The sequence below is a fragment of the Chinchilla lanigera genome, unplaced genomic scaffold (assembly GCF_000276665.1).
Source record: "Chinchilla lanigera isolate Chin_1 unplaced genomic scaffold, ChiLan1.0 scaffold00106, whole genome shotgun sequence".
Lineage (NCBI taxonomy): Eukaryota > Metazoa > Chordata > Mammalia > Rodentia > Chinchillidae > Chinchilla > Chinchilla lanigera.
The window spans coordinates 3,599,620-3,617,005 of record NW_004955507.1 but is presented as its reverse complement, the minus strand read 5'-3'; the positions used below and the strand labels follow the sequence as shown (position 1 = coordinate 3,617,005).

General features: G+C 41.6%; 1 protein-coding gene across 6 annotated transcripts in view; it reads left to right on the top strand.

Annotated features, from left to right (window-relative positions):
- Mms19 (MMS19 homolog, cytosolic iron-sulfur assembly component) overlaps positions 1-17,386 on the top strand; it is a 30,369-nt gene that overhangs the window by 6,776 nt on the left and 6,207 nt on the right. The window contains exons 2-19 of one of the 6 annotated variants that reach the window (XM_005407612.2): positions 3,355-3,403; positions 5,538-5,638; positions 6,648-6,733; positions 7,090-7,164; positions 7,566-7,635; positions 7,996-8,124; positions 8,215-8,276; positions 11,569-11,655; positions 12,090-12,164; positions 12,553-12,630; positions 13,373-13,511; positions 13,748-13,902; positions 14,157-14,235; positions 14,656-14,781; positions 14,921-15,002; positions 15,330-15,427; positions 15,523-15,672; positions 17,052-17,207. In XM_005407612.2, the coding sequence (XP_005407669.1) occupies positions 3,355-3,403; positions 5,538-5,638; positions 6,648-6,733; positions 7,090-7,164; positions 7,566-7,635; positions 7,996-8,124; positions 8,215-8,276; positions 11,569-11,655; positions 12,090-12,164; positions 12,553-12,630; positions 13,373-13,511; positions 13,748-13,902; positions 14,157-14,235; positions 14,656-14,781; positions 14,921-15,002; positions 15,330-15,427; positions 15,523-15,672; positions 17,052-17,207 (1,797 nt within the window). Of the gene's footprint in view, positions 1-3,354; positions 3,404-5,537; positions 5,639-6,647; positions 6,734-7,089; positions 7,165-7,565; positions 7,636-7,995; positions 8,125-8,214; positions 8,277-11,553; positions 11,656-12,089; positions 12,165-12,552; positions 12,631-13,372; positions 13,512-13,747; positions 13,903-14,156; positions 14,236-14,655; positions 14,782-14,920; positions 15,003-15,326; positions 15,428-15,522; positions 15,673-17,051; positions 17,208-17,386 lie in introns of those variants that run through there. The other 5 variants (XM_005407611.2, XM_013506155.1, XM_013506154.1 and 2 more) reach the window with 5 other exon arrangements.

Below are 17,386 nucleotides of genomic sequence, written 5' to 3'. Positions count from 1 at the left end.
TACCTCTTTTTTGTTGTTTAATCAAAAAAATAGAGACAACTAAGTAGGGCCTATCAGGCAGGTCTTTAATCTATAGCACTTGATATTTCCAAATATAAACTCTACAAAGATAGCATCTGCAGAGGATTTTGATGGTGTTGCTGAAGAAAAACAATTCAGTGATGTCCTTTGATATTAACAGTTACAAATTCCCTGCAGCTTCTGTTACTATTGCTAACTCCTCATGCTTTCTACTGAAATTAGTCTTTAAATGGGTTTATTCAGCAGAGTTTCCTAGACTGTAGCCAGGATGTTTATTCCAAGAAAGTACCATTTTCTATCCTTCCAAACGGTACAAAGTTCTTTTATGGTTCATAATCCAGAAATAAGTATTTGTCTTATTAAGTGCCATTCTTAAGAAGTTGAGCATGGAACCCAACTATCAGTTCCTTGGTTTGTTGGTCCTGTGTGCCTGACTGTTGACCCTTCCCCCACCCCATAGCCTGCCTGTTCGTTTTTTTCCCTTGGCTCTTTCTCAGGAGCTGGGGCAGCAGCTGGGCCTTCCACATCCTGGCACGAGTAGGGCTAAGAGTGTCTGATATCTAAATTGGTGCCAGTCACGAGCTAAGAATCCTGACTGGACCTCTCCTTTTCTCTGTCTGTTTGAACTCCTTAGTCTAGTACCAGAGTGAATTTGCCCTGCTTAGCTCACAGCTGTTGCTGTGAGACCAGTCTTAGGGGGAACTGGAAGTTTAAAAATTTGTTCTCAAGCCTCTTTCTCATTTTTTCCTGTGTTTGAGAGGTGTGGCTAAATAAGGTCTGTATGTACAAGTAGCTGGGTTAGGAACTCAGAATAGGCTGCAGGAAATAAATTCCCTGATTACTATACCGTCATTAGCTAGATATTGTCTTTGTCAAAGGAATCTTTATGAAAATAACTTCTTACTCTTTGTTTCTCCCTTGAAAGTACAAACTAACAACTTTCTGTTAAATCTGTGTGTTACCCTTGTGCTGCTAGAACTGCTAAGTAATGTATTTGTCTGGTACAACATTCAAAAGGTGCTAAATGACATAGTGTAAGAAGTTTCCTTTCCATCCCAAGATAGAATGTAGAGTGACAAATGAATTTAATTTTTTTGCTAGTGTATAACATACATGAAGGGGCAAATTTTGCTTGGACTGTAAGAGTAAAAATAAAATTGTACATAAACACTATACTCTGCTTACAAATTTGTTTTTCAGGAGTGTTGACAATTCTGAAAATAATTTACAGCTATCCCAGAGTTGAACAAATAATAAATAGTAGATAATGGGAGCCAGTTTTCTCACTGTCAGAGAATGAAATTACAAATAATCGAAGGAGGAAGGCTAGAATGAACCATGTATTTCTGGCTTAAAGTTGGAAATTTGGTATGATCTTTTTTAGTTAAATATATATGGATAGACATGAAAATAGTGATGGTATTTTGTGTAGTATAAGTTACAAAACATACATATATTTCCAGCATTCTGTTGAGAGAGCCCAGAAACAGTGTCACCCTAATAATAGCACATGCAGCCAGGCATGGTAGTCCATTGCCTATAATCCCAGCACTCTGGGAGGCTAAGACAGGAAGACTCAAAGTTCGAGCCCAGCCTGTGCAATTCAGTGGCTTAGCAAGACCCTGTCTCAGAAATTTAAAAGGGGTAGGGATGGAGCTTAGTGCAGAACCCCTGGGTTCAATTCTGAATATTGAAAAAAAAAAAAAGTTAACCTCATCAGTCTAAATCTGAGGAAAGCATCAAACAAAGGCCTGAGGGCAGTGGTGCAGGCTGATGGCTTGCGTGCCTCCGCGAGCACACAGAGCCCTCTCTGTCTGCGTGTGAGCCGAACATACAAGTTGTTTTTCTAAACTAAAACTTCAGTATGCAGGTTTAATTGCAGTGGTGGCACTTGGCAGTAAGTGAGTTTTAGGTTGCAATTTGGGCACTGCCTTAGGGGAAAATGTGTGAAGGTTGTACAGAACTCTCTACTGTCTTTGCACATTTTCCATAAATCTAAAATCTTCCCGAATAGTCTCATCTCTCAATACTTCACTGTTCATTGTCTCCCTGGAGGCAACCAGGGTTATCTCCTGCTATATCTTCTAGAGATGTAAATGAAAACACTCTCTCTCCCTCTTAAAAACAGTGCTGTACACGTGAACTGCATAGTGTATACACCATTCTGCTTTCAGATCTTGTCCCGTTATCATTATGTATGTGGCTTCTTTGGTCCTGTTTCCAGATGTTCACTATGCTGAATAATGCTTCATTGAAGGTGGGTGTGCAAACGTCTCTGCAGATACAAATTTCATTTCCTTTGGATATGTATCTATATCTGTCTATATAGGATTGCTAAGTCATATGGTAGTTCTATTTTAAATTTTTGAGGAACCTTTATACCGTTTTCATAGTGGCTATACCAATTTACATTCCCACCAGTAGTGTACAAGTGTTCCCTTTTCTCTTTATCCTCACCACCACTTTTTGTCTCAGTCTTTTTTATAACAGTGGTTGTTAACAGTTGTGAGATGATTTCACAGTAGTGTTTTAAAGTTTTTGAGATGTGGTAAAGCCAGATGTGGTGCACATTTGTAATCCCAGCACTTGTGAGGCTGGGGCAGGAGGATTGCTGCGAATTCAAGGCCAGCCTGAACTACATAGCGAGACCCTGTCTCCAAAATAATTTTTTTAAATAAAGTTTTCTTGTTTGTTTCTTTTTGTTTTTTTCGAAATAGGTTCTTGCTATTTAGACCAGGCTGGCCTCGAACTCATAGCCATCCTACCTTGGTATCCTACCAAGTGCTGGTATTACAGGCCTGTACCACCATGCCTTGCTCAAAATAAAGCTTTTGTGGTTCAGATTTTGTACTTCCTTTTAAACAAAGTTTCTAGTGTTTTCCACCCCTCTTTTTTGCTATCATAAATAGAATCTTTTTCTTTTTATATTATTTTATAGGTTGCTGCATGTATATATGTGAAAGTTTTTAATTTTATAATATTAATTTTGTATCTAGCTACCTTAACTGATTGTTTATACTTTTATTTCTCTTGCATTTTCTTGCAAAAAATTCTCTTGCATTTTCTCTTGGGTATTCTCTTGCATCAGATATACAACCATATCATCTGCAAATAATGTACTTTCTTCCTTTTCAGCTTTTGTATTTGAAGCTGGATATCTGAAGTGTTACAGTAATGTTTTTATCTATGAGGGGTTCTTGGCGAGCACAGTGGGTCCCATGGTACAAAGCCCAGAGTTGACAGAAAACACTGGTAGTTAGAGCCACTGAGCGCTGTAATAGAGGGTTACTTTTTGTGCTTTTGTTTTTCATGTCTTTCTTTTGTTTCCTCTAGATGTGAAATCTGGCAGCTATACAGTGTTACAAGTGGTGGAGGCCCTTGGGTAAGAGACTGTTCTAGAATGTTGTTCCAGCCTTACCTGTGAACTCTGAAAAAGTTACTTTTGTACCTTGCTGCTTTCTTGAAACCTGGATTTCTTCAGTAGCCACCGCCCACCCCCAACCCCCATCCGTATCTCAGGTTAAGTCTATGTTATGCATTGTTTGGGAAAAAGGAGTTCATGCTGCCTGGCTGAGCTTCTTTTAGGTAATATTTGGGAGGCCATGTTACCTCCTAATTCAGTGTGCAGGTTAGGGGTGAGGTAGATGGTTGAAGGCCATCAACTTGCTTAATTAGAGCTGAGATTCCTTTTGTGCTTCTTTAGACCCACCTAACCAGTACAGGATTCTAATCGGCCCAAACCTGACTCAGAAGAGCTGTCTATGGGCCCTATGTGCAAAGTAGCTTGGAGGCTGATCTTACTCCAGATCCCACTAAAGGAAAAGGCTTGGGGAGAGGGCTGAAAAAGTAGTGATGTTATAACTTTGGGGTCTTAGCACCACAGAAAATAATGTGCTTGTAGTCTAAGGTCTGCTTTTCTCATAGATCATTCTTAGCACACCATTTAAACTGACAAGTCTCTTAAGCAAGAATTGTTAAAGTCTCTTAGCACAGCCAACATGTCTTCTAAAACAGGGAAAACTAGGAATTAAATAAACTGAAATCATTGCTATGTATTTCTCCCACATAACAGACCATTTGGCCTTTGTGTACATCTTCTTACGATTTTAGTAAAATAAAATTCATGTATCATAAAGCTCACCGTTTGAAAGTGTGTATTGCTGTAACTTTTTTTTTTTTTAACACACAGTCTCACTATGTAGTAGCTGGCCTTGAACTTGCTAGGTAGTCTAGGTTGGCCTTGAACTTGAGATCATCCTGCCTCAACCATCTCAGTGCTAGGATTCCAAGCTCATGGCACCATGCCCAGCTCCTCATGGCTTCTACTTACATGTTTACAGACTTTTGCATTCCTCCTCATGATCAATTTTAGAACATCTTCATTACTCCAAAAAGAAACTCATACTCATTCACTTCTATTCCCAGCCCCTGGAAGTCTCTCTGGATTTGCCCATTTTGGAAATTTCATGTTCATACAATCATACAATATATGATCTTTGTGACTGGCTTCATTTATTGATGGTGTTTTCAAGGTTCATCAATGTTATAGTGTATGTCAGTTCATTTCTTTGCTGTGTAGTGTTCCATTGTACAGATATACAACATTTTGTGTAATTTTTCATCAGTTAGACATCTGGGTTATTCTCTTATTTGGCTATTGTGAATAATGCTGTTATGAACATTCATATACCCAGGTTTAGTATTTTGTAGAGGTATTTTGAAGATAAATCATCTTGTTCTTTAGTCTAGCTTCTCCGATATCAACAGTATTAAACGGTTAAAATCTTTATTCTGGCTGGGCATGGGGGCGCATACCTGTAATCCCAGCACTTGGGAGGCTGAAGCAAGAGGATCATTGTGAGTTCAAGACCAGCCTAGGCTACAAAGTGAGCTGATGGCCAACCTGAACTTCATCAAGAAACCTTGTTTCAAAAAAAAAACAAAAAAAACCTTTATTCTGGCCATCTTTGTAAATTTCAAGTTTTAAAATTTTGGGTGTTTTATGTTTTGCCACTATGCGCGCGTGCACACACACACACAAACACACACCACCTCACCCCCTTGTTGGTTGCTATCAGCATTTTTTACCTTAGCAGTAATTTACAAAACTATATCTGTTCTCCTGTTTCAGTACAATCTGCTGTTACCAAACATCTTTCAAGCCCTTTCAGAGCTGCTAAGCTCTATTTCAGAGGAAATGTCAGTCACAGTCATAGCACTGGGGAGAAAGAGAACAGCACCCATTAGTTGCCAAGATGGGTCTGTCTGGACACAAAAACTTCAGTTGGCTAGGGTATCGCATGTGCCTCTAATGATGCCAGATCACATTAGGAATTAGTTTTTCTGGACTTGGTCCTTGTGTCTGTAATACACCTCAGGAATACCTTCTAGTGCTGTTTTTAACAGAGCTTAACTCTCATGTGCCCAGTAGATGAGTGTGATGGATTGCAAAATATTTAATCTTCCAGAGGTTTGAACTGGTTAATGGTAGATTCTCCCCTCCTGCTCTGTTCCAGGTCCTCTCTGGAGAACCCAGAACCCCGAACTAGGGCACGAGGTATCCAGCTTTTGTCACAGGTGCTACTCCAGTGTCACTCCTTGCTCCTGGAGAAGGAAGGTACTGGCATCGCTAGTAGGAATGTCTGCCTAGATTGCTGAGCCAAAGCATTCTATGTCTATTCAAGCCAACTTTATTGAGAGAGGGGGCATAATGTATGAGCTAATTCAGAGTCATCTTTCTTCATTGGTGTGTGAGCAGAGATGATTAAAATTGAGACACAGGGAACACAGATTTTAAGTATAGCCTTAGATAATTTTTCAGTGTATTTTCCCCACTTTATAAAATGGACAAGGGCCAGGGATATAGCTCAGTGGTGTAGCACCTGCCTGGCAAGTGCAAGGTCCTGAGTTTGAGTCACAGTACCCCCCTAAAAAATGGAAAAGGTAATGTTTTCTAGATGAGAGGAAAAGTTTTCCTAGAATATATGTACCTATTGTCTATGCTGTTTATATACCTATTGTCTATGCTGCTTTTAGGTTATAGTGGCAGATTTTGAGTAATTGCTACAGAAATTGCCCTATAACCTATAATACTTACTACCTGGTCCTTTAAGAAGAAGTTGACAGGCCCTGGGTTGAATCTCTGACATCATGAAAAAGGGAGGGGCATAAATATGATCAAAATATATTACACATATTGAAAAAATAATTTAAAAATGTAAGAGCTGAGGAGTGGGTTTAGTCCCCAGCACCAAAAAACACAATGTTTATAACCCTTCTGTTCCTTTTTCTTTTGCTTTAAGACAGAGTCTCACATGTAGTCCAGCCTCACCTTGAACTTGCTATGTAGCCAAACTGGCCTCAAACATGAAATCCTACTGCCTCAACCTCCCACATGTAGACCCCACTTACAGAGAATGGGTTATACTGTGGATCTATGTGAGGATGGATAATAGGAGGTTACCCTGTTTTCCTGATTCACCAGGTCAAGACACCATCAAATGCAGGAGGGCATGGGACTACTTATCTCTTGGTGAAGAAAGAGCATTATAGACTTAAGGAAGGAGCAAAGCTAGGGGACCTTCCTTATGCCTGCATAAACTTATGGCTGGATCTGGTTTGTACAGTGGTCCACCTGATCCTGTTCTATGAAAACCGATTGAAAGACCATCATCTTGTGATCCCATCTGTCCTTCAGGGTTTGAGAGCACTTGTGAGTACTCCACTTCATTAAATAGCTGTGTTTGTGGGAGTCCTTGTCCAGTTCCTTCCTTAGCCTATGGGGGTGAGGCTTCACATGTTGAAGGAGCAAATGTAGGACCAAATTAGTGTGAGCCAGCAATACTTCTTACTTTAGAAAATAAAAGTATTCTTTGGAGGACTAGAACACAGCTGAATTGAAAGGAACTGCAGAGAACTACTGAGCTAGAGAAAGTTCTCACTGTTAGCCTTCTTCCAAAACCAGGGTGTTGCGATGTTTGCTGTAGCTAACTGGGCCTGTTGTAGGGTTATGTGTTGGAGACTGGTCTGTAATTTCGTCAGTTTTCACATATCTTCCCTTTCTTCCAGAGCCTGTGTGTAGCTGTGCCACCAGGGCTGGCTGTCTCTGTGCTTAAAGCCATCTTCCAAGAGGTACATGTACAGGTGAGTGATAACAGTCATGTTAGTAGTCTCTTCTATCTCTGACCCTTTCATATAACTAGAATTAGATGCCAAACATATGCCATCTTAAATTCTGAACTCCAGGTCTTGTGGCCATGTTTATTTGCTAGTCCTTCCTGTTGAATAAGGGAGGGCTGTATGCAATTATATCTGATCTGTATTCTATACCTGAAGAAAGTAAGGCATGTATCAGATAGATTTGGGTGACTGACATCAGTGCTGTGCTAGTAGGTCAGTAGCCATACCCTTTCTCTGCAGTTCCTCTTAGTTGATTTTATGCTGGTTTGCACACTTTAGAGATTATGAAGTAGGAAGTAGTTGTATCAATTAAAGTATCCTTTGAGCAATTTCTTCCCTTATTTCCTTTCTCCGTCATCCCCAAGTCTCTGCTGCAGGTAGACCGACACACAGTCTACAATATCATCACCAACTTCATGCGAACCCGGGAAGAAGGTAAACAGTAGAGCCCTCTGGGAAATCTGCAAAGCAAGTGCATGCTAATTTTCTTCCCCATTAGCAGGACCCATTGAAGCCTGGGAGTTACATAGAAGGGCTTGTACTCTAGAATGATAAAAGGAAGGCCAGGGATCCACTCTCCTCCCAATGTAGTAAAGGTTTTAATGCTTGCCACTATAATAGTATATGTGTATTGTTACACATCTCTTCTCTGAGTACTTCTCTCAAAATAGGAAAACAAAAATGGTCTGCTCTGTGAGGCAGGAAACAGGGTGGGGGGGGCACGTAAGCAGAAGAACACAGGTCTCCTAGGAGAAAGCCCATGGGACAGCAGTGACCTTGTTCTCTCCTTCCCAGAGCTAAAAGGTCTAGGAGCTGACTTCACATTTGGCTTCATCCAGGTGATGGATGGGGAAAAAGATCCCCGCAACCTTCTAGTGGCTTTCCGCATTGTCCATGACCTCATCTCCAGGAAGTACAGCCTGGGTATGTCTTGATAGCCGTAAATTAGCTACTTGAGGCTTGTTGGGTAAATGAAGCTGATAAGTCAACTTCACTCTTTCTCTCTTGCCCCAGGACCCTTTGTGGAAGAGTTGTTTGAAGTGACATCCTGTTATTTTCCTATTGATTTTACTCCTGTAAGTAGCATCTTCCTTTTTTCATTTAAATATTCATTGAGTACCTGTGGTGCACATACCCGTTTTAGGTGTTAAGGGTACAGGTGAGCAAGATAGTCCTCAGACTTACATTTAAAACCCTCATGGATAGAGGTGGGGCTGGGAATGTAGCTGAGTGGTAGCGTGCCTGCTCAGCGTGAGTGAGGCCCGGGGTTCAGTCTGAGAAACACATATACACACATATGCACACACAAAAGTAATAAAATTCTCACAGAACTAAATTTTAGTACATGGGGAAATAGAAAAGCATTTGATGTTAGAAGAAGGATTCAAATCAGCACATATTTCAGAGGGCTCCTTAAGTTCCTTAACAGTATACTTAGTGCTGAGACCTAGAGGATTATAAAATATGGTCCCTGCCCTTGCAAGTTGAAACATTTAAGTAACAGAGGTTAGGTACCAAAATAAGTAGTGCTATAGTCCTGAGAAGCAGAGTTCAATATGAGCTAGAGTAGCCAGGAGCTGACCTCACAGATAAGATAGGATTTTAGTTGGTTTCAGAGTAACACATGAGATATGATGCTGGAGTTGCAGGGGACATCTCAGGCAATAGAAACAAATTGACAGAACAAGAAAAGGCACTCCAAAGCACAGTTATATTCACAGCCTGTTTGCCTTGGCTCTTTTAGGCCTTCCTCCTTCTCTGCATTTGATTTCTGTTTTCTTCTGAATAGTCAGGATCTCATAACTGTGGGTATGTGTGCTGCAAGCATTAGTAATGTGGAAGAAATAGACATTCTGGCGCAGCACACCAAACATTTGAAAGTGCCACAGCCATCTTTGCTATAGGAAATTGCAGTGTTTGAGTTCACAAACTTGCAACAATTCTGAGCAAACCAAACTGGACAAGAACTGAGTCAAATTTCCCCATAGTTCAACATTGAACCTAACCATAGAATTTGATTTAGTTCTTGTCTAACTTGGTTTGTGACCAGAATCATGGAAAGAATCAAGTTTGTGAAGCCAGGTGTGGTGGCACATGCCTGTGATCCGGGCACTCTGGAGGCTGAGGCAGGATGATCACTGCGAGTTCGAGGCCAGCCTGGGCTATATAGGGAGTCAAGACCAGCCTGAATTACACGATGATACCCTGTCTCAAACAAAACAAAAGAGAATCAAGTTCATGAACCACAGTACCACTGTAGTTGCCAATTTATCTCAGTTGTGTCACATTGCTTAGGACCACCTCTCTCTTGAAATTCTTTTCATTTTTTTCTTAATCACTAACCTTTATAACCTGGGATTTCTGCCTTTAAAATATTGAAAGGTTCTGGCTTGTCTACCAGGTTTTTCTATTTTGTGTTTGGTTTGTTTTTGAAAAAATGATACATTCACATAATTTAGAATTAAGCTTGGCAAGCACAGGGCCTTCAGTTTCATTCCTGGTACCAAAAAGAAAAAAAAAAAAAATTCAAAGTTAAAAGGTACAAAAGGAGCCAGGCATGATGGCTCACACCTGTAATCCCAGCACTCGGGAGGTTGAAGCAGGAGGATTGCTGTGAGTTCGAGGCCAGCCTCAGCTACCAAGTGAGTTCAAGGTCAGCCTGAAGTACATAGCGAAACCCTGTCTCGAAAAGACAAAAAATAAATAGATAAATAAAAAGGTACAAAAGGTTGAAAAATCTTCCTACCACCACTTTTTTCTGCATAATCAACCAATTTTATTAGTTTTGTGTGTACCTTTACAGAACTTTTTCATCCTTATGTACACAATTTTACCTCTCATACCATGGAAGTATATACAAATACACATTTCCTATACTTTGCTTTTTTTTCACTTACCAGTATATGTATACCCTGAAGAGTTCCTTATCAGTATATAGATTAACTTTCTTGTCTTTATGGCTGCATAGTACTCCTCTGTGTGAAAATATCTAATCTTCTAGTTCTCTACTGGATAAAGGTTGTTAAACTTTTGCTGTTACCAGCAGTGTTGCAACTTAAATATACATGGGTTTAACAACAAGATTCCTAAAATGAAATTGCGAAGTCAAAGAATATGTGCATTTATAATTTGAAGAAAGAGTATTTCATACATTTTCTGGAAAGGTAATAAAATGAAAGGAATTCAACATTTAAAGGTAGAGAATTAAGCCTCTTTCATACTCCTTTGGTACCATACTCATTTTCCCTTTAGAAATAATCTCTATTCCCAGCTATTTATGTATTTTCCCAAGGATATTCTAGGTAAAAGAAACATACAGATAATTATGGAAGCATTTTTCTTAATCAAGCCAAGACTTTTTTCTGTGTTCATGCTTTAAATTTCCAAGAGCTTTTCACTGTTACTGATCTCTGAATTTTTTTTATAGCATTCTGTTCTTAGTTCATGGATAGATTTCTCTCTCTTCTCCCCCACCCCCTCTCTTTTGAGACAGGGTTTCCCTATGTAATTCAGGCTGGCCTTGAATTCTCTATGTAGCCCAGGCTGGTCTCAAACTCACGGTGATCCTCCTGCCTTAGCCTCCCAAGTGCCCGGATTACAGGCATGTGCCACTATTCCTGGCTCCAAAGCATTTTGAGGGCTGTGTGGTATATATATTTTTATCCAGCCTTTCCCAAGTCTACCTAGAATTCTTTTATCTTGAGTCTGTTGAGTCATCTTCTTACCAGTCTGCTTTTCAGCTGCTAAAATTTTGTTGCTAGTCCTCTTACTCTGTTCTTTGACCTATAGCTTTATCATTAAAAAAAGAAAATCCTTATTTTGAATCCATGGTGCAGTTTTCAAAAGAGAGTAGGAAAGACTGATTCATGTTTTTAATCTTAACAAGTTGACTATCGCTTTCATGCTGTCAGAGTTACACCTTTTTATATGGGTGAAAAAATAGAAACATCTAGCAAAGAATTATTTACATAATCTGGCTGAAACACAATGAAAACAAACTGTTATAAAATAATACATTTTTAAACGTTCTTAACGTACTAAGTATAAAAATAAATTACAGATCATATACAAAGCAAACATAGACACAGAGAAGAAAACAGTATACCAGAAAGGAGTGTTTAACTCTTAAGTAGTAAAACAACAGATCAGATAGAAAATGTGTGAGGAGATTGAAAACTAAGGGCCTAAAAGACAAAAATTTTCAGAGAACACAGAAGAGCAAGCATGTCTTCTTCCTTGGGCCTCATATCATTCTGTTCTACTAGATTAGGTATAAATGTCACCCTGTTCTACAGGTTTGCCAGGTTCAAGCCTGTGTCCAAGGGTGGTCTGAAAAGTTATACAAACCCACAGCCCTTCCCTTTCCAGCCACCTAATGATCCCCATGGTATCCAGAGAGAAGATCTTATCCTGAGTCTTCGAGTGGTGCTGGCTTCTACACCACAGTTTGCTGAGGTAGGTGTATCCAGTATTAAGGTAGATAGTCTACGCCCAGAGAAAGCTCTGAAGAAAGAACAGTAAAGCCTCGGAAGAAAGAAAGATCTAGTGTACACTTTAGGCATGACACCCTGCAGTCATCTTGTATGGCAAGTATCTTAGACTTTTGATATACAAAACTTTACCACTTCATCTCTTAAAATAGTAGTCCCATCCTTAGATGGTGCTGTGTTCTGAAATCTTCTAGCCTTGCCAACTTGCCCATTTTCAAATAATAAGGGCTCTGGCCAGAGTTGAGAAGGGAAGTTAGCTTACAATCATAATTCCTAACAAGTATAGCTCCTTTATATAGCCCCTGTGCTTTGGGACTGGTGGCAGTAAGGACATGATTGATTTTGGTGTAGCTCAGACCCTACCTAACTCAGGTTTAAGTTTCTTCTTCTCTCCTTCAGTTCCTACTGCCCCTATTGATTGAGAAAGTAGATTCTGAGATTCTGAGTGCCAAGCTGGATTCTCTGCAGACTCTGGTGAGTAATTTGTGTTTTCTGCTTGCAGGATGTAACTACCTTTACACAGGTTAGAGGTACTAAAGGATACAGAGTCTTAGCAGAAAACTGTCTGTGAGTTTCAAGAGGGATCGAGATTTGGACCCATGTGTTGACTAAATCCCCCAGCTGCATGTTGTCTTGTCGTGTAATAACTAAGGGGCAACTGAGGAAAGACTGACTAGACCTCCACTATATACTTGTCATCAGGGTGAGAGGTCCTATTTTTCTGTGCCCCAAGTAAGACAGAACATTCTGCTGGCTTTTCTGCTGAGAGTCAGGCTCCTTTAGGTGTCTTTATGCTGAGGTACCAGCCTGTCCCAGGATATCTTAGTGTATAGCTAGCTGATATTTGGTGTTGCCTTGGCAGAATGCTTGCTGTGCTGTGTATGGGCAAAAGGAACTGAAGGACTTCCTTCCCAGCCTCTGGGCTTCTATCCGCAGAGAGGTGAGTATTACTGAGATAAACTCACTACTATTAATTCCCACTAGTCTGTCATAAGGGGAAATAATGGACCCTGTCCTCTTCCTTTTGGTCCTAGGATTGGGGTACTGTGCTTCATTTTTCAGTAGGCAAGGGGACATACTTCTAGTTAAATGACAAGGGAGACCGTTTCTGGGTGTGGGCCAGCTGCTTGGTGAGACCATAGTGATCACCTTTGCATGGTGCCCACTTCCTGTACTTCCATGGCAAGGAGCATGGCTCATGGCATGGGCACATACTAAATAGAGAAGGAGAAAACAATTTAGATAAAGGGGATCACAACAACCACTGCTCAGAGTTGACTACTGTATCTCAGAAATTATGTGTCTTACTTGTGGAACTAAGAGGTTGGTGAGGATAACCAATGGAGAAGACACTGAGTTGGTTGATTTTTATTGTTGTGCCTTAAAAGTTCTGAATTACTGGGTATGTGCCCTACACCTGCAGTCTCAGCACTCTGGGAGACTGAGGCAGGAGGATCACAAGTTCAAGCCCAGCTTAGCAATTTAGTGGCTTAGTGAGACCATGTCTCAAAATAAGAAATAAAAAAAGAGCTGGGGATGTACCTCAGTGCAGAGGCCATGGGTTTAATTCCAAGTACCACCAAAAAAGTTCTCTACCCTCCTCCCTGAGGAAACAGGCAGTGGATGGGTAGGATCTCATCTGGTGCAAGCTCACCTCAGTAGCCATGGGATCCCTCCGACAGGTGTTCCAGACAGCAAGTGAGCAGGTGGAGGCAGAAGGTCTGGCAGCCCTTCACTCCCTGACCGTGTGTTTGTCTCGCTCTGTGCTGAGAGCTGATGCAGAGGACCTTCTTGACTCCTTCCTTAGCAACATTCTACAAGGTAATGGAACTGTGGCAGCCAGAAAAGGGGAGTGAGCACAATAGAGAGAACATTCTTCAAGGGCCAGTGACCCTTCCTGTGTCCAGTGATTTGTGGGCTGCAGCTCTACTTTGAAGACAGTTTGAGTAGTAACTGCTACTAAACTGTTCTAGGTCTCAGTCTCCAACCTCTTGGACTTTAGGGGAATCAGGCAACATTTGGCCTGCTCCCCAGGTCTGTGATTGCTGCCTCTCTAGACTGCAGGCACCATCTGTGTGAACCGGATATGAAACTGGTGTGGCCTAGTGCCAAGCTGTTGCAGGCAGCTGCAGGTGCGTCTGCCCGGGCCTGTGACCACATTACCCGCAAAGTACTGCCTTTACTGCTGGAACAGTTTCACAAGCACAGTCAGGTAAAGGAGCCAGTCTTGGTGGCAAACAATGGGACCTGAATGCTGGGATCCCTTTCTTACAAGAGAGGGACTGAAGCTTTAGGTTAGGCCTAGATAGATCTGGGTTTCACTGCTATTTGCTACTGCTTGTTCCCTTATTCACTCTTTCCCAGACTTAGTCATACATAAGAGGCTAACTCTCACCAGCTGCAGAGTAGCAGAGTTGAAATCCTTTAAAATATTCTTTGACTCCAGTACCCCTTGAAACATTACAGAGCAACCAGCGGCGGACAATCCTTGAAATGATCCTGGGATTTTTGAAGCTGCAGCAGAAGTGGAGCTATGAAGAGAAAGGTGAAGTCACCTTCTCATTTAGGTATCCTCGGGGCTGTTGGTTCCTGTGGCCCATAGAGGATGGCAGGACAAGAAAAGTAGTCTAGAATAGTGGTCTTCTTGTCCCAGGGCTGTAGCAAAAGAAAATACTGAATGGATGAGACCTCTTTAAGTTTGTATTGTGCTCTGGGACACACAGTGGATTAAGCTCTTAAAGTCTACCCCTAGTCATCTTTGCAGCACTGCTACATCAAGGATATGAAATACAAAGGCACCAGGTATGGTGGCACACACCTGTAATCCCAGCATTTGAGAGGCTGAGGCAGGAGGATTGCCGTGAATTCAAGGCCAGCCTGTACTACATAGTGAGACCCTGTCTCAAAAAAGCCAAAAAGAAAAAAGAAAAGGTTTCCATCTAACCTGCCTTCTGTCTCTCCCTAGATGAAAGGCCTCTGAGTAACTTCAAGGACCAGCTGTGTTCATTGATATTCATGGCCCTAACAGACTCCAGCGCCCAGCTTCAGCTGGTTGGCATCCGTGCACTCACAGTTTTGGGTGCCCAGCCAGGTACATCTTAAGGGAAAGAGAAAAGATTGGTTTCTTCCTTACAGTTTTCTGTGATTTGGGATTTCTATTAGTATTTTTGGCCAGATTGTGGTGGCTGCAGGAGAAGAAAAATGAGATGTGTCTTCCCTTCTACCCACAGATTTCCTATCTTCTGAGGACTTGGAGCAGGCAGTGGGTCACCTGTACAGACTGAGCTTCTTGGAGGACGATTCCCAGAGTTGGTGAGACTCTAAATCAGGGAGGTAGAGCAAGGTGTTCCCTGCCTCTGTATTGACAGCAATAGATACAGCAAGGACCAGGGTTCTATGCTTCTGACCCTTGTCTCTCCTTAGGGAGCTAACCAGTTGGAGAGATGTGGAACTGCTCTCTCTTTTCTTGGGCATTAAGAAGCCCTGTCCAACTCAGTGGTGTAGGTATTTGAGTCCTGTTCTTTAGCAAGGTGATCTTGGGTACCCCTATTCCTGGATCTGCCTGATGGCAGTCCTCAGCAAGAAAACAGTGGGCCTGTTTAGCTGATGCTAATGTTTATCTGCTCTGTGCCCCAGCAGGGTGGCAGCACTGGAAGCATCAGGAGCCCTGGCCACTCTCCACCCTATGGCCTTCAGCAGCCATCTAGTACCCAAGCTTGCTGAGGAGCTGCACAGAGGTATGTGTGGCTAATAACCTTCTGTAGCCCAGGCCATTCCAGCAAGGGCTTCGTGCTGTCACTAAGTGAAACCTTGTCTCTCTGGTCACTTTCAGGGGAGTCTGACGTGGCTAGAGGGAATGGATCACCCAAATGCTCACAGCATTTGCGTTGTCTGCAAGTTTTGTCAGCTGTTTCCACACACCCCAGCATCGTCAAGGAGACGCTGCCTCTGCTGCTGGAGCATCTCTGGAGGGTGAATAAAGGTAACTAGGTAGAATCATCAAGTAGCTGGGCTGAAAGAGGAAGTGCACCCCAGGCTGGAGTTGACCCTTCTAAGAAGTTCTGATTGTAGCTGGACATCATCTATCACCTCACATACTTACTTTTTCTAGGGGAACATTAAAATCCTCTCTACTACCTATTTTGAAATAATTCATTTACTGAGGGCCTGGATTTGATCTCTGGCAGGAAAAAGAAAAGAAATAAGAAAGAAAAAGAAATACTTAGTTGTTATCAGCCATAGTTACCCTGCTGTGCTATTAAAATTAGAAGTTATTGCTCCTATCCAGAAGCACCCCTGTACTTGTTAGCAATCCTCTCTTTCCTCACTCCATACCCCTTTCAGCTTCTGGTAAGCATTTTTTCCAGCGTGCAGTATTTGCCTTTCTATGAACATGTTAAACTTGGAAGAAAAAGAAATACACTGATGCCTGGGGCTTAGTCCTATTGTATCAGTCTCTGAGAAGGATGGGGATCTGCATAACAGTGATTATGAAGAGCACCCTGCTGATTTTTACATGGGATCAGAATTAAGAAGTACCACTACAAAACATGGTACTCAAGATACAATCCATCAAACATAGCCTTGGCAGTATCTGTGAGCTCATTAGGAATGTAAAATCTTAGGATCTCACTAGTAAGAATCTACATTTGGAGCCAGGCATAGTGGCATGCATCTATAATCCCAGCACTTGAGAGGCTGAGGCAGAGGATCACAAGATCAAGGCCAGCTTGGACTGTGTAGCAGGACCTTGTCTCAAAAAAAAAAAAATTACATTTGAACAGGTAACTTGTAGGCACCAACTAATTTGAGAAGCAGTGCTCTAAGGCCAAAGTTTCAGCAGCTCTTGCCACTGGGAACCTATGCATGATCACCCTGGTTTCTCACTAACCTAAGCTCCCTGCTTTCAACTGCCTGGCCATTGTAGGTAGACCCAGGTATGCAGTGTTTGGTCAGCAACTAGCAGGTAGTGGAAAGAACACTGGACTCAGACCCTTACATGGGTCTGATTTCTGACTTTGCACTTCTTGTGACCCTGGAGGAAACACCGATAATCTCATTGAGCCTCCATATCCTCCGTAAAGTGGGAGAAGAGGTGCTTTTAGAGTTATGAGAAGAGAGAATGTAAGTGAATCCTTGTATTACTGAGCCTAGCACAGAACCGGTCTCCAGTCTGAAATCTAAGGTAAAACAAATACACAAGTGCACTCAGACAAGAGAATACAGTGGCTCTGCTCTTTAATGAGACATTCTTAGTCTCTCCAGTCATTGTCTTTGCTGTTCTTCCCATCTGCTGTGTCAGAAATACCTAAGTGTGTTTGTGAGACCATCTTAAAGAAAACACTGATTTTCTCCACACAGGGAATGTGGTTATAGGATCCAGTGACATTATTGCCATCTGTCAAAGTCTCCAACAGGTGGCAGAAAAATGCCAGCAGGACCCTGAGAGCTGCTGGTATTTCCATCAGACAGCTGTACCTTGCTTGTTTGCCTTGGCTGTTCAGGCTTCCATGCCAGGTAAGTTTCTTTCTTTTTTTTTTTTTTTTTTAATTTTTTTTTATTTTAAAGAGTAAAAGAAGGATAACACATAATAATGGGGGGGGGACTTACCAAATTGCAGACAAAGTGGTAGGAAATTATCAATGGTTACTGTTTTACATATTGTTATCTACAAGATAGTTTCTCAGGAAAACAAA